Here is a 16,148-nt window from a genome sequence, read left to right on the forward strand (position 1 = left end):
ATAATAACTTTTAAGTTCAGCCTTGTTTTCATACTCCTGAAAATGAGTGTAAAATTAGGTCGTATTAAGTAATCATAAGTGTCAGTTATGACTCATTGAGTAAGTGAGCACCATTGCTGGTAATAAATTGAGAACCTTATTATCTGAGTTCATAACTGCCAGGCAAGCCCAAATGATACAATCATGATGATTTACTGGATTTTATACATCTTACACTTAAGCATAAATGGCTGTGATAATGGCATAAACAAACATTGGAGGTAACAAAGCATCATAACTAGGTACAGTGGTTTTCAAACTCTATTTTTAGAAACATCAGGATTATTCAGTCAATAATAATGGACAAACTGGCCAACTTATCCACCATTATCACTTTTTCCAAATGCACCACAGAAAAATGCTGGGTACATTCTAAGGTGCACTCTCAGTTTGTGTAATGAAGTTCTGTATAACCTGTATGTGCCCATTCAGCAAGAACAGAAAAAGAGATGTTCATACACAGAAAGAATGCACATGAAGCATTCAGAAATGGCAGATGACCAAGTTTTGAGTGGACTTTAGAGAAGACTACTTTCTGTATACTCCAAATGATATTCCAAACCAGGATTTTGTTATTGCAAGTATTACTAAATAATGGTTTATTTATGAGACTTCTGAGGGACTGATATTTAAATGGTCCAAGGAGCAAAAACAAAGATACTGTTTCATGCCAAATGATTAACTCAATAACAGTAATTTCAAAAGCTGCCCATGCCCTCTCCACATCTTAAAAATTTAACTCCATAGCATATGTGTGTGTGTATATGTACACACACACACTGCACGTACTGTATGTATACAGGCAAACCCCTTATCTACGGGTTCAATACTCGCAGTTTTGTGTATCCACGGCCAGGAAATAGGCACCCGATCTCGGCATATGCGGGGGGGGGGAGCCCCAAGGAACTCACATTTCTCCATGTCGGGGGCCCGGTCCAGCCAGCCACAGCCATACTTGTGAAGGGGAATCCGGCAAGGGTTCCCCTTTACAAGCAAAGGGCTTGGGTTGGAAGGAGGGGGCGAGAGGCGGCCGCAGCAGCAGGGAAGAAGGCGGCAGCAGGGCACTAACCTTTTAAAACCGCTGCTGTTGCTGTGCGGAACAAATTTTGTTCTGGATAGCAGTATCAAGGCAGTATGTGCACACATGCATAAAGAGTGGGGCCTTCCTGATTCAAGCTGAGCGGAATCTAAAATGAACTGAGTGGACATCAAAAGACTTGTGAGCACACACACGTGCACACGCCTTAGAGGGAACAGTGCTTCCCGCCTTGTCCCTCCCTGCCCACATGGGCCAGTCTGCAGCCCATTGCAGAGTGCACAGAGGCCCAAAATGGACTGCAAATGGGCCGGTTCGGTCACTTGGGAGTCAGGCGGGGAGGGAGAAGAAGTCCCCACAGCCACCTCCGCGGCCTCTACTGCCATCCTCACCACACAGCAGTGGGTTTAAAAGGTACGTGGAGTTCCTGCCGCCACTGCCATGCCCACCACATTTTTTGGCCGTTTTTCAGCCTATTGGGAACCTAACCACCACCCACCCACCAATTCTCATTGCCCCAATGCATTGATATTCACAAATTCAGTATCCACAGTTGTAGAGCAGAATGGAACCCTCACGAATATTGAGGTTTTCCTGTATGTATATGTATATGTATATGTATATGTATATACATGTCTTGCCCCAGGCAAGAACTCTCAATAGCACTCTGTGACACATTTGCATAGCTCTTTGAGGGTACAGTCACTCACATTTGCCATGCTGAATGCGAATTCACCATTTGCATTCTTTGGGAGAGGTGTCTAGAGTAATACCTGGTCTAGTTTTGCTGGAGGGGTTTCAATTATTGGTCCCCAAGGATATGGACAAGGTGTTTAGTCAAGTTCAGATAACCATATGCATGCTTGATCCTTGTCCTTCATGGCTTATTAAATCTCGTAGGGAGGGGATTTTTAGTGGGTCCAGCAGGTTCTAAAGGCCTAATTGAGAGGGGGAGTGGTCCCAGCTCCACTGAAGGAAGCTATTATTCGACCACTCCTAAAGAAACCTAGTCTGGACACAGATGATGTAAACAAATATAGGCCTGTGGCCAATATTCCCTTCCTGGGCAAGGTGCTTGAGCGTGTAGTGGCTGACCAACTCCAGACACTCTTGGAGGAAATGGACTATCTAGATCCATCTCAAACAGGCCTGGATTTGGAACAGAAACTGCTTTGGTTGCCTTGTGGGATGATCTGTGCAGAGAGAGAAAGACAAGGGGAGTGCAACCCTGTTAATTCTCTTGGATCTCTCAGTGGCTTTCGATACCATTGGCCATGGTATCCTTTTGAATAGGCTGGCCAAGTTGGGTCTGGGAGGCAATGCCTGGGGTGGTTCTACTCCTACCTCAAGACCCATTCCCAAAAGATGGTGCTGGGGAGTTACTGCCTCAATCCCTTGGAAGTTATGCTTTGGCGTTCCACAGAGTTCCCTTCTTTCACCTATGCTATCTACATGGAACTATTGGGGGAGCTCATCTGGAGATTTGGCCTGAGGTGTCATCAGTATGCAGATGACAATCATTTGTATCTCTCTATTTCAACAGACGCAGGTAAGGTGGTGACTGTCCTGAATCAGTGCCTGGATGCAGCAATGGACTGGATGAGGGTGAACAAGCTGAGACTCAATGCAGACAAGACTGTTGGTTGGTGGTCCCTCTGCCCAGGTGAATGATGTTCAGCCTGTTCTAGATAGGATTGCACTCCCCCTGAAGGACCAGATTCAGTTTGGGGGTGATCATTGATCCAGCCCTGTTGCTAGAGGCTCAAGTGGCCTCTTCGGCTAATAAAAGTGCATTTTATCAGCTTTGGCTGATACGCCAGGTAAACAACCTTACCTGGACAAAGATTGTTTGGCCACAGTTACTCATGTTCTGGTAACTTCTTGCTTGGATTACTGTAATGCATTGTACATGGGGCTGCCTTTGAAAACTGTCCAGAAACTGCAGCTGGTACAAAATAGGGCAAGGTAATTAACTGGGACTGGACATTTTGAGCATATTATGTGAATGCTTCATCAGCTACACTGGCTCCCAGTCTGTGAGCGGGCCCAATTCAAAATGCTAGTTTTAACCTTTAAAGCCCCAAATGGCTTGGGACCGGTTATCTGAGAGAGCACCTTGCCCCATATCATAAGATCTTCTTCAAAGGCCCTCCTCCAATTGCCCTTGCCTAATGAGGTGAGGAAGGTAGCTACAAGGGAGAGGGCCTTTTCAGTGGTTGCATCCCATTTACAGAATTATTATTATTATTACATTTATGGCCTCCCCAGTGAAGTTTGCCTGGCTTCATCACTTTGTTCTTTTAGATGCCAGGTAAAGACCTTTTTGTTCACTCAGGCCTTTTAAATTTTGAATTCAAACTGATCTTTAAGGAGTTTTAAAATTGCTTTGTATTCTATTTTGCATTTTCTTTCCCCCCTTTTGGTCTGTTATGATTTAACGTGTTGTGTGCTTTTATTTCATGTTTTAATGTTGTGTTTGAACTGCCCAGAGAACAATTTGTTATGGGGCAGCTAACAAATACAGATAACAACAACAACAACCTATATTCTGCGACGATATCTATAACAACAGCAACAACATTGACAATAAAATTCTGGCATCCCAGGTCCTTGGGAAGGACTCAATGTCTGGATAAAACAAACCAGTCAATAACACCTGTCTGACTGTGTAAAATAATAATAATAATAATACAAAGATCTACAAATAGAAATTGAAAGGCTGTGGCAGAAAAAGACCAAAATAATCCCAGTGGTAATTGGCGCCCTGGGTGCAGTTCCAAAACACCTTGAAGAGCACCTCAACACCATAGGAGCCACAGAAATCACCATCAGCTAATTACAAAAAGCAGCTTTACTGGGAACAGCCTATATTCTGCAACAATATCTATAACAATTGACAATAAAATTCAGCCATCCCAGGTCCTTGGGAAGGACTCGATGTCTGGATAAAACAAACCAGTCAATAACACCTGTGTAAACAAGAAATAATAATAATATAAAGCTGCTCCAAAGTTGCTGAAGTGGGCACTGGCCACTGTTACTACTAAGGTAAGCACCCACAAGGGTTTGGGGAAGGCTTACTTTGACAGCAGTGGTGTGGAGAATTCTTCACCAGTTACACTAGCAATTGGCACCTCTTTTTCACCAGGATCTCAGAAGTTAATCATTGGCCCTTTGAGCACAGACTTGCCTCAATCCATGTTTTTTGAGAACATTCACAAAGATGGGAAAGAGAGCAACTCAATGTACTTAAAAAAAACAAAAAACAAATGTTCAATTGCAATGTAGTATGCACTATATGTATGGTGTGGTTCCCTGAGCACAGAAAAAGTACTGAATTTGTTACTGGATGCAGAATGGGGCCTCCTGAAACCCCCACCTTTCCTTTAAAAAAAGAGTTTTTAATCCTCATACAGCAAAGATGCTTTAAAGTGTGTAGGCAATGCCCAATGAAATCTCAAAAGCCAAATAAATTGCTAAATAGGATATCCAGTGACAGGACTGAATTGCAGTTCCCAGCATATTTCCTTGCCCTTCCCTGTGATTAGGGGAATAGGGCTTCTTCTTTTTTTAAAAAAGAGTTTTTAAATTGTTTTGTGTTGTATTTTGTATTTATTTTATTTTAGTTTAGATGTGTTGCTATTTCATGTGTTATGTGTTTTTACTTTATGTTTAATGTTTGTTGTGAGCTGCCCAGAGAACAATTTGTTATGGGGTGACTAAAAGATAATGTTTATTATTATTAGCAAAACCAGAATAAAAATAGCCCCCCCCCAAAAGGACACATTACAGAATAAAATATGGCAAATAAAATAAATGAGGCTTAGTTTGCATAATTTACATAGGTAACAGAATTTAGTTTTTCTTGGTGCAGAATTTCGATTATCTTGCATACAACTTTAATACTTCAGCAGAGCACACATAGCATTAAGAGTACACTAAAAGCCCAGTTCCTACTTTCATCTACAAAATTCAGTCTAGTTATTTTTTAAGAATACGCCATTTACACCACAAAACCACCTAGCTGAAAAATATATAGTTGAATATAACCTTGTGTGGCCATCTATATAATTAATTCTCTTAGCTGGTGCGTGTCCAGAATTTGGCGGCTGAACTCTCGCGACACGCTGCGAGAGTTCTGGCAGAGTGAGGAGGAGAGGGGCAAGAAAGTGCTGACGGTGGCCAGCCGGCCGGTGGGCAGAGGAAGGGGGGGAGAGAAAAGCGGCAGTGGGCAGGGGGAGAGAAAAGCGGCGGCAGGTGGGCAGAGTGGGGGGAGAGAAAAGCCATGGCAGGTGGACGGGAGGGAGAAAAAAACGGCTGCGGTGAGGCCCTTCTTGGCCGCCCGCCTAGGCTCTGTGTTGGGGGAGGAACGGGAGGGGAGAAGAGCTGGAGAGCGCGGGGCCGGAGGGAAGAGAAAGAGAGAAGAGACCAGAGCAGGAGGAAGAGGGAGGGGGAAACAGTCAGCCCCAAAGCGCCGCACAGATGCTCTGTGCGGGGTAGGCTATAATGCAGAACACTAATAAATGAAGCTTAATGGCACAAACAGTATAATAGTCATACACAATTATTTTATTTGGCACAAGCTGCAACACGCTGTTTACACCAATATGTCATCTTTAGGAGCAAGATGGCACCAACATATTTGCAGACAGTTGTTATCAACAATTGCAAGAACTATACCCAAAGTGAAGTACTCTTTCGACCATCCTGAGCACCTGCACCCATTCAGAGTGGATTGCTTTACAATTATCCAGAGGCAGAATTATGGAACCACAGGAAACAGTACATGATTCTTTAACGAGTCTCTTGTGATGACTTTATGGTCTCCAACATTCTTTAGCCCATATGAAATATATAGATAGATAGATAGATAGATAGATAGATAGATATTTCAATGACAACAAGAAAAGACATTTCTATTACACAAAATCTTGATAATACATGAGATACAAAAATAGAAGGGGACAAAAAACATTAATAGGTATCACCTTGAATTTCCAAAGAGCTGCATATACATAATTCAATCAATCAAAATGTATGTTCATTACCCACTACCTGTGCCTGCTCATTACCAATCTATCTATAGAAAAATATCAATTTTAAATATGTGGTCATTACTGACGAAATTTATGCAGCTAGTACATCGAAGCACAGCAATATTGTCAGAAAATCAACAAAGAAAAATTGAAATATCATGGTATACTAGTATACGTTGTTTTTGTAAATAGCATACACAGTGCGCGGGATGAGTACAACTTGAAATGACTATTACCTAGGGTGAGCCTAAAGAGGCATATGCATGGAAAATAGAGCTGCAATTGACAAGAGAGCCAGATGTACATACCACCCTCAAACCTACAGCTGCATAGCAGTCCACACATTGACCTTTCCTACAATGCACAGCAATGTGCACCTCTTGTTTTTGTAAAGAAAAAAAAGCTGCTGACCTTACTGAACTACAAATCATTATCCCATCACATCTTGTTCCTGTAGACTATCTGCGCATGTTGATTTGGATGATTAAAAACAATCCTTTCTTTTGCTCATCTTTATATATATGCACTATAAATAAAAGAGAAAAATATACTCTAGCAACAACAGCTAAGCTACAGCAACACACTGGATAAAACACATCCAATCCACGCTGATTATTTCTGCTCTTCTTTCTATGAATAGACTCTGCTGTCAGCTTTAGAGGAAAGCATAAAAGTCAAATCATATTTAATCTATTCTTTCACATACAATTTCTATAAATATATACATCTAATTCTCCCAATACCTATTAGACATGTATGCATATCTTTCAGAAAGAAAAATACAGTTATGATTACAGCTGTTTCAAAGTAGTACATGCTGCAGCCCATGCACAAACACGGCATAGTTAAACATAGCCCTTTTGGAAATTCACAAGACCTTCAAAGTCCTTAACAGCACAGTGCACATACACACATCTGCCTTCTTCTCACATACTAACATATACTCACCCATAAGCAATGTAAAGACTCATGTCTATGTTAACACATTTCTAAATACGCTATCATACCCATTAGCTTAGCTAAGTTAACCCACACACACTGCACAATACACTCTCCCTCTCACACAGGTACAATGCAGCTACACAGTACCATTCTCTCAAGTGTACACGAACACACTGTGACATGTGCTATGCCCAACTATCAAATATGTACACTACAGACTTAGAAAACTGAGACACAAGCACAGGACACAAACTCCAGCATATTTCCGAACTACACAATGTAGCATATAGAGCCTGTCAATACAGATGAACTAGAAAGGCCAGCCACTGTATTTTAAAAATAAGAATCTGAGAAACATTGGCTAGGCAAATGTAACACTTAAGGACTTCTTAAGTGTTGGAGGCAGAGCTACAGGGCTAGTTTAACTTCTGAAGTTCTGTGAAGCCATAAGGATGTTTGTTCTGTAGGTTTTTATGTAAACTCCCTTTGTGATGGAGTTCTAATCCATTAGGGCTGAAGTATGTATTCTGGGTGCTACTGAACACTGGGGGAGGGAAGGAGGGAGGAGAAATCTTCTATGCATCTATAGGATTTCTGCTCTACAGAGCTGAGAAAGAATGGATCAGTTATACAGGACTGTATAGAGTTATCTGGGAAAGCAGAAAGGTTTCATCTATAGGACTTTAGGGATGCTTCTACATCATGCCTCTTCTATGGGTACAGCTGAAAGCACTGCCTGTCCTCCCTAAAGGGTAAAGTTGTGAGATTTTCAGAGCTAAAAGAGGTTCTCCTTGGCGGGGGAGGGGCGCGTTATTGGCACCCTTAGAATTTCTAAGAGAATGCAGCATGAGTGTCACACAGACCTGACCCACGAGTACATACTCTGGAGCGAACACATTTCCCACCTCTCTGTTCACACTTTTGCACCTGCTCGGTGCAAAGAGAAGCAGCTGGAGCAGGACAGTCGGGAGTGGGGGCTCTCTGGCCAGCCATCCCTCATCTGAGCACCAGCAGCACCCACCCTCAGCGACAGCCACCTTCGTTCCTTTCCAACTCCAGCTGCCTTGCCCGGAGCGAGCAACGGCCGCTTGACCTCCTTCCCTCCCTCCCTCCCTCGCTCCCTCCCTGGGGTACCCAAGCTGGACGGCCTGGCGCTGGCGGGTGGACGACTTACGTTCCCAGGGTCTCCTTGAACTCGAAGATCTTGCTGATGTCGTCGGCTTGCTTCTTCCAGGAGGAGCTGTCCTCGCCGTTCTCCTGAGCCATGGTAGCCGGCAGCAGGGAAGACAGGCAGGCAGGAGCCAGGCGGGAGAATAACGAAGCGGAGGAGGAGGAGGAGGAAGAGGGTGCTGACGGAGAGCAGGAGAGAGGGAGATGCAGCAGACGCTGCCCCGGTCGGCTTTTGCTTTCTCTTCGGGCGCTTCCTCTTACCACTCGCTGGCTGCCGAGCGCGCCGGCTCTAGTAGCCCCCTCTCCCTCGCGCACAGACTTCCTGGTTGCTACGGCGCTTGGGCTTGCTCTCGCTTGCCTGCTTCTTCCCCTTACAAAACTTGACTCTCTGCTTGCTTGCCGATTTCCTCTTCCTTTCCTTTTCTGCCTCCTTCTTTTTTTCCAGACCTTTTGTCTTCTCCGCTTCCTCTCCCCCCGGCCTTTTTGCTTTACCCTTTTTCTTTTTTGGTCCCTTGCTCTTTACAGAGTTATTCCTTCCCCTGCCCCCAACCTTGCTGCCTTACTTTAATTCAACCTTTTTGCGGAGCGGAAAAAGAAACCCCTGCCAAGTTCAGCAACTGCAGCAGCCACTAGGACCTCAAACTCCACATAGAAGCAAGAAGAGCTCGCACAGTTCCGCTGGAAGGCAGCTTCGCCTTCTGCTTGTACTCTCAGTTTCTTTTTACCGTGGAGACAATCTTTCTCAATCTATTTGAGATTTTTGTTTTTGTTCACACACACACACCCCCCTCTGAAGGAAAGAAGAGGGCAGGATGAGTCCCCCTTTTACTAGTCGGCAAGAAGTGAACTTTCCCAAACAAGCTTGACGATCAGATAGCGAACATGTGTATGTGAGAGGAGTCTGGACTCTTCCTCGTTGCCTCAGGCGGTGGCTGCTGCTCCTGCTCTGGTTGCTTAAGAGGGATTTCACTGACACATTGGCTGTAGTTGGTTGTTATGGTAATAGGAGGGCGAGGGCGGGGTGGGAAGGATCCACCTCCACAACCAAGCACCCTTGCCCCCGCCCCTCCGCGCGCGCCTTTCTGCTTTCGGCTTTTTAAGTCCCCCTTCGGAATGACTCAAGACAAATTCGCATTGCACCAAAAGGAAGCGCGTCAGGAGGAAGAAAAATGAACACACACACACACTTTCTCTTGTGCTTCGCAGCGGCTCCTCTTTTTGCAATGCACACGCCCCAGTGGGCGGGAGAAAGCGAAGTCCCAGCAGCGTGGTGGATCTCTCTCTTCCTCTGGGTCCCTCCCGCCGCGATGCGCTGCTGGCTGTCTGCAGTGAGGCGCGCGCTCCACCTCACTCTCCTTCCCTCCTGGCAAGGCGAGCCCTGCAGCGCCGGAGTACAGTGCAGCAAGGGCAACAATGCGACAGCCCAGCCGAGAGAGCTCCGCATTAGAGAGACTGCTTGCCAATGGCTGGGCGGCCTTTCCTCCTAGGCCGAAACAAAGCTCGCGTCTCCTGGCCGGCTCACAGCGGGAGAAAAAAGTGACCCAAACTCACTGACGTGACCAGAGGTCAGAACTCCATCTCTAGTACCGCAAGAGAGCTTTGGCCTGGAGACGCTGAACTACTGTGTTTAGTGAAAGAGCATCATAATACCAGCTGCAATACATCGTAATGAATAATCTTAATTGAATGCTAATGAGTTATTTTATTAAGATTTTAAAGCCGTATTGTTACTATTATACCAACAGAAGAAGGGTTTGCAAATGTCCTTTATTTTGCTGATGCAACCGGTAAGCCACATTCTGGTAACCAAGAGTAAATGCATAGAGAATTTATAAATAATTGCAGTGGGATCTGAATAGCTAATAAACTTCAGAGCAGGCCTGACAAAGATTTGTAAGAGGGCCAGCTCCACACCACCCACTAGATTCCACCATGGCTTCTCTCTTGGAGCTTTCCCACACAGCAGACTTTACCACGGATTTACTGCAAGGCTTTACTGTGAGTTCAAATTTGCTCAAAAAAACCAACACAAAAAGTGGATTTTTTTTTTACCCTGGACATAAATCGGGCTAGGCTCTAACATGCAATGGAAAACTTGAATTGTGTGTGAAGTGCTCCCCAATATCTTGCACAGACTTCAGTTTGAATCTAGCCAATTTCCAAATCTATGCCCTCCATTCCAGTGGAGAAGTGAGCTAAAGCCCCATCTTGGGAATGCTCCTGGCAACCAAGTTCTCTCGCCTTCTCTAATGAACCAGCCTCTGCTGGAAAGTAGCAAGTGTAACACCGATTTTCAAAATGGGATCCAGGGGCGATCCGGGAAATTACAGGCTGGTTAGCTTAACGTCTGTTCCAGGCAAATTGATGGAAAGCATCCTCAAGGATAAAATTCTAAAACACATAGAAGAACAGGCCCTGCTGGGAGAGAACCAGCATGGCTTCTGCAAAGGTAAATCTTGCCTCACGAACCTTTGGGGGTTCTTTGAGAGTGTCAATAAGTGTGTGGATCAAGGTGATGCAGCTGACATAGTATACTTGGACTTCCAAAAAGCTTTCGACAAAGTTACTCATCAAAGACTCTTGAGAAAACGTAGCAGTCATGGGATAAGGGGACAAGTACATGTGTGGATTGCTAACTGGTTGAAGGACAGGAAACAGAGGGTAGGGATAAATGGAGAGTTTTCACAATGGAGGGAAATAAGAAGTGGGATCCCCCAGGGATCATCATCATCCTTTGTTACGGGCATAGACCAGCATAAAATAACATGTTAAAGAGTACAAGTAAATGAAAGTGATAATTGAAGGTGGTTACATATATGATGATGCATAGTATTAAAAGGACTAATAATACTAAAAATGTATGAGGGTGATTACATGTTAAAAAATATGAGTACTAAAAAAACTAAAAATACTAAAATAAATTACTATTACTATTATGTGTAAAAGTCATAAAAATGCATAGAAGACATTAAAAGGGGGACATTAAATGGTAAAGTTAAAAAACATGTGGGGACATAAATATAATAGAACTGAGAAAGCCAGAATAAAAATTATAATGAATGATAAAACCAATAAAAAGGAATAAAAAGGGAGGCGTGAGCAATCACAGGCTCAAATCAGGGCTAAGAGGGCTCACAGCCCATCATCCGCTGACGGATGCTGATCGCAGCCACACAGTACCTGGCAACGCTATATGTAATGGCAGGCTTAAAGTCAGAGAGTAGCAGGGAACTGTAGAATTGGCTCGGACGACCCGGATGAGAGAGGCACGAATGCCTATATAGAATGAACCGTATAGGAGGACGTGCTCAGTAGTTTCGATCTGCCCTGAGCCACAGGGACATAGTCACTCTGCAAATGGGATTCTTCTATAACGGCCTTCTAGCACTGCTGAGGGGAGGCCATGGCAGTGAGCCAAAGTGAACTCCCTTCTGTGGTTTGGGACCTCTAGTTATGGTGAGATATGCTGCTGCGGAGGCTGAATATCTAAGTCCATCACTGATATAAAATTTTGGGACACTGCTGAGATCAGTTTGGCACTCAATGTCTGTAATGTGCTGCTTGATGGTTGCTTTTGACTGATCATAGCCCATGTTGAGCAAGATCAGTGGGGAGAGGCCCAGAGTAGCTATTTTTGCCTTAATTGTCTGAGCCCATCTAGATCAGTATTCAGGTGGGCAAGACCAATTGGGCAAGAGGATAGTCTGAGCCAGTGACAGAGAGTGGTCGCCCACCAGGGATCTATACTGGGACCAGTGCTTTTTAATTTATTCATAAATGATCTAGAAGTAGGGGTAAGCAGTGAGGTGGCCAGATCTGCAGATTATACCAAACTCTTTAGGCTAGTGAAATCCGAAACGGATTGTGAGAAGCTCCAAAAGGATCTCTCCAAACTGGGAGAGTGAGCAACAAAATGTGGTTCAATGTCAGCAAGTATGAAGTGATGCACATTGGGACGAAAAACCCCAACTTCAAGTATACGCTGATGGGATCTGAGCTGTCAATGACTGACCAGGAGAGGGATCTTGGGGTGGTGGTGGACAGCTTGTTGAAAGTGTCCACTCAATGTGTGGGAGCTGTGAAAAAGGCCAATTCCATGCTAGGGATCATTAGGAAGGGAGTTGAATATAAACTGCTAATATTATAATGCCCTTATACAAATCTGTGATGCGGCCACACCTGGAGTACTGCATAGAATTCTGGTCACCACATCTAAAAAAGGACATTGTAGAACTGGAAAAGGTGCAGAAGAGGGCAACCAAGATGATCAGGGGCCTAGAGCACCTTTCTTATGAGGCAAGGCTACAACACCTGGGGCTTTTTAGTTTAGAAAAAGAATGACTGTGTGGAGACATGATAGAGGTCTATAAAATCATGCATGGTGTGGAAAAAATGGATAGAGAGGAATTCTTCTCCCTCTCACATAACACTATAACCAGGGGTCATCCCATGAAATTGATTGCTAAGAAATTTAGGACCAAGAAACAGAAGTACTTTTTCACACAATGCATATTCAACTTTAGGGATGTGCACCGAACTGGTCCGGGGCCATGTTAGAGGCCTCCAAACCGGTCCGGATAGGGGCCGGTCCGGTGTGTGGGGGGGGTATGTAGCTTTAAGAGTGGGGGGTAGTACTTACCCCTCCCGCCACTTTCCCCCCTCCGGTGATCGAAAAGTTTTTGGGGCGGCAACATTCCTCCCTGCTAGTCATGTGCACGGACCGGTTCGGAGGCCATTCTAAAGGCCTCCAGACCGGTCCGGACACGGGGTGGTTTTGGTTCGGGTGGGGGGTTCCACAGGAGTACGGGGGGGGGGCTTTACTCACCCTCCCAAGAACGACGCCGTATTTATGTGAGTAAGCGGGCGGCATGCCTCCCTGCCGCCCACTTCATTCCCCCTCTCGGCGTTCCCTCCGTTCAAATTCTGAATCGGGCGGCAGGGTATTTCCCAGTCCCTGCCGCCCTCTTTAATGCCCCCGCTCGGCTGGCGGCCGCCCCATTCAAGCCTTCAAGACCCCTGCCAGGCCGGCCCGGCCCGGCCCTTCCCTTCCCTTCCCTTCCCTTCCCTTCCCTTCGCAAGGGGGACGAGCGGCAGAACTCCCTGCCTTCCCCCTTGCCGGCTGCGCTGCAAATGGCTTCTAAGAAGCCTTTTGCAGCGCAGCCGGCAAGGGGGAAGGCAGGGAGTTCTGCCGCTCGTCCCCCTTGCGAAGGGAAGGGAAGGGAAGGGCCGGGCCGGGCCGGCCTGGCAGGGGTCTTGAAGGCTTGAATGGGGCGGCCGCCAGCCGAGCGGGGGCATTAAAGAGGGCGGCAGGGACTGGGAGATACCCTGCCGCCCGATTCAGAATTTGAACGGAGGGAACGCCGAGAGGGGGAATGAAGCGGGCGGCAGGGAGGCATGCCGCCCGCTTACTCACATAAATACGGCGCCGTTCTTGGGAGGGTGAGTAAAGCCCCCCCCCGCTGTTATTTGGAACCCCCCACCCCAGTGCCGGACCGCAGCTCCGCGGTTCCGTGCACATCCCTACTCCCTGCTGCCCCTGCCCCCGTCGTTGCCCGGCAAAAGGGGAAGTTAAGTGCATGCATGCCCCCCTTGCGGCACGTGCGCCACACACGTCACACATTGCCACACGTCACACAGGGAGGAATGCTGCCGCCCCCCAAACGGCAGCTAAAAATATAAAGATAAAAGATTTATTACAGAATGGCAATTATAACCCTTATGTGCGAACAAGATTTTTACAGCCTTCTTTAAAGCTTCTTTAAGAAAGGGCTCAGCCCTGAACAATCTCCCCAGAGAGGGAGTTCCACAGCTGCAGCAGCACAAACCACAGAAAAAGCCATATTCCTGGTCAGACTAGACCAAAATAAGACAATGGGCCAGAGAGCATGGCTTCTGAGGCAAATTTTAAGACCTGATTAAGTTCATATGGGCTTAAGGCAGCCATCTTTAAGGTCATTTTACAAATTAAAACTGGGTTCCAAGAGTTTCTCTACTCTCAAACTGTAATATTGTGTACTCAAATAAACTCTAATATTTGTTGTACTGAAATATTTTGTATGCAAATTACATTTTCGCCAACCGCACAGTAACTCCCGTGCCCCCAACTAGGCTTTTACTCCTCCACCTTTCCACAACATAAGACCAAAATATCAACCACTGACTTTAGAATGGTGCTGTTATGAGTTTGGTACAAGAAATACTCACAATTTTTATTGTTGGAAAGCTTTCAAGAGATTCCTAGTATGGTAGTGAACAGAATGACATGGATTAGGATGTACAAACCAGTTTGATTCAAACCAGGGTTCAAGTGGAACTGGCCTAGTTTGACTGATTTGAGCTCGAACCCAGATCAGCTCCCCAAAAATGGGGGCTGGTCCAAGCTTGAGCCAAACTGGCACTGTTTCTAACAAACCAGTTTGGAACTGGTTCAACCAGTTCTAGTGCTTGTAAAGGGGAATCCAGGAAGGATTTTCAAGTACCGCAGGGGAACCCTATGGGGCTGGATGGGGGGCACGCAGAAAGTTACTTTACCCACAGTGGTGGCAAACACAGAGGCCCAAACCAGGTCCCCGCCGGCCCAGATGATGTGGGGAGCAACAGCAAGGCCTAGGGAAGCTGCGGCCAGCCTCCCGCCCCACCAAGGCACCACCACAGGTAAGGTAACCTCTCACCTGCCCACCGCCTGGCCTTTTTAACCCCTGTAGGGTTCCCCTGCAGTGCTTGTCAAGGTTAATCCTTACGAGATTACCCTTTACAAGCACTAGAACTGCGGTTGAACTAGTTCAACCTGGTTCTAGACACGAACTGAGCCTCTGGCTGGTTCAGCAAAAACCAGTATGCAGACCAAGTGGCTCGGTTTGAGTCAAACCGAGGTTCCATGCATACCCCTAACAGGGATGGTCTTAATAAATTATTATCTCCTGACTGAACAGTAACCAGCCTTGCACTTATCTATTACCTGGGGAGTAGGCTAGTCTCAAGTGAAGATAAGATGGATGGCAAAGGCCTCTGGGTAGGGCCAAGTGAGGAGAAGGAAAAATTGATGGACTAGGTCAGTGTTACTCATTGTAAGGCCTGGGGACCAGTGGTGGCCCCCAACAAACCTGAGTGTATCATCCCCCCCAACTAACTGTTTATTGGACTGTGTGAAGCTTTGGCCATAGCTGAAAACTTTGCATAGTTCCCTAGCACCATGCAGAGATGACCATTCTCACCATGCAGTGCTATTTTTTGCCTAGTGCCCGATGGGAAAGCTCCTTTAAGCGAAACTGAGCCCTTTTGACCACCCGAACCATCTTGGAAGATGTGCACAGAAAGACCCCATTACTATGACAGAAACTGAAGTTAAATTTCTAGAATATAATATTTAAGAGTGTTCATGCAAACCCTTGTCCCACCATGTATATTTTGATGTGGTGTCCAGATCTTGTGAGATCTGCAAGACCCAATTAGAAACAGAGCAGAACAAGCAATTTAACTGAAGATCAAGCTGCTGCTGGCCTATAACTTCCCTCCTCCAGAGCAGGGCAAACTATCAAGATGTAGCGGCCAGCCTGCTGTCTAGTGGGACATACTAGAGATCACTATCTTCCATACATCAAAAACATTTTTAGTAAACTTAAAATTCCAATAAGGACAGGTGCCCCCTCTTGCCCCATTCTCTGAAGACCCTGAAGATCTTGTCCTTGCTTTTAATCTTATAAAACAAATGTGAATAATGAGCTTCAAAATAAATGTTTTCTTAAAGCATGGAAAGTTTATCTTTGCATTTAGATATCAAAGCAGCACATTTCTATTGTCAGGCAACATCTCACTTCCAAAATACTAAGGTTTTCAGAATTTCAAAATTGAGTGCAAGCTGCCAATTATGACTTTGGTTCCAAGAAAAAGGTGATCCACATGTGCAAGTTCATTACTTGATTACT

General features: G+C 45.5%; 1 protein-coding gene across 3 annotated transcripts in view; it reads right to left on the minus strand.

Annotated features, from left to right (window-relative positions):
- CAMK1D (calcium/calmodulin dependent protein kinase ID) overlaps positions 1-9,273 on the minus strand; it is a 322,158-nt gene extending 312,885 nt beyond the window's left edge. The window contains exon 1 of one of the 3 annotated variants that reach the window (XM_053253950.1): positions 8,228-9,273. In XM_053253950.1, coding sequence (XP_053109925.1) covers positions 8,228-8,319 — 92 coding nt within the window. In that variant the 5' untranslated portion in view covers positions 8,320-9,273. Of the gene's footprint in view, positions 1-6,522; positions 6,587-7,059; positions 7,733-8,227 lie in introns of those variants that run through there. The other 2 variants (XM_053253951.1, XM_053253952.1) reach the window with 2 other exon arrangements.
- Between the last annotated feature and the right edge of the window lie 6,875 nt (positions 9,274-16,148).

This window comes from Hemicordylus capensis, chromosome 5, assembly GCF_027244095.1.
Source record: "Hemicordylus capensis ecotype Gifberg chromosome 5, rHemCap1.1.pri, whole genome shotgun sequence".
Lineage (NCBI taxonomy): Eukaryota > Metazoa > Chordata > Lepidosauria > Squamata > Cordylidae > Hemicordylus > Hemicordylus capensis.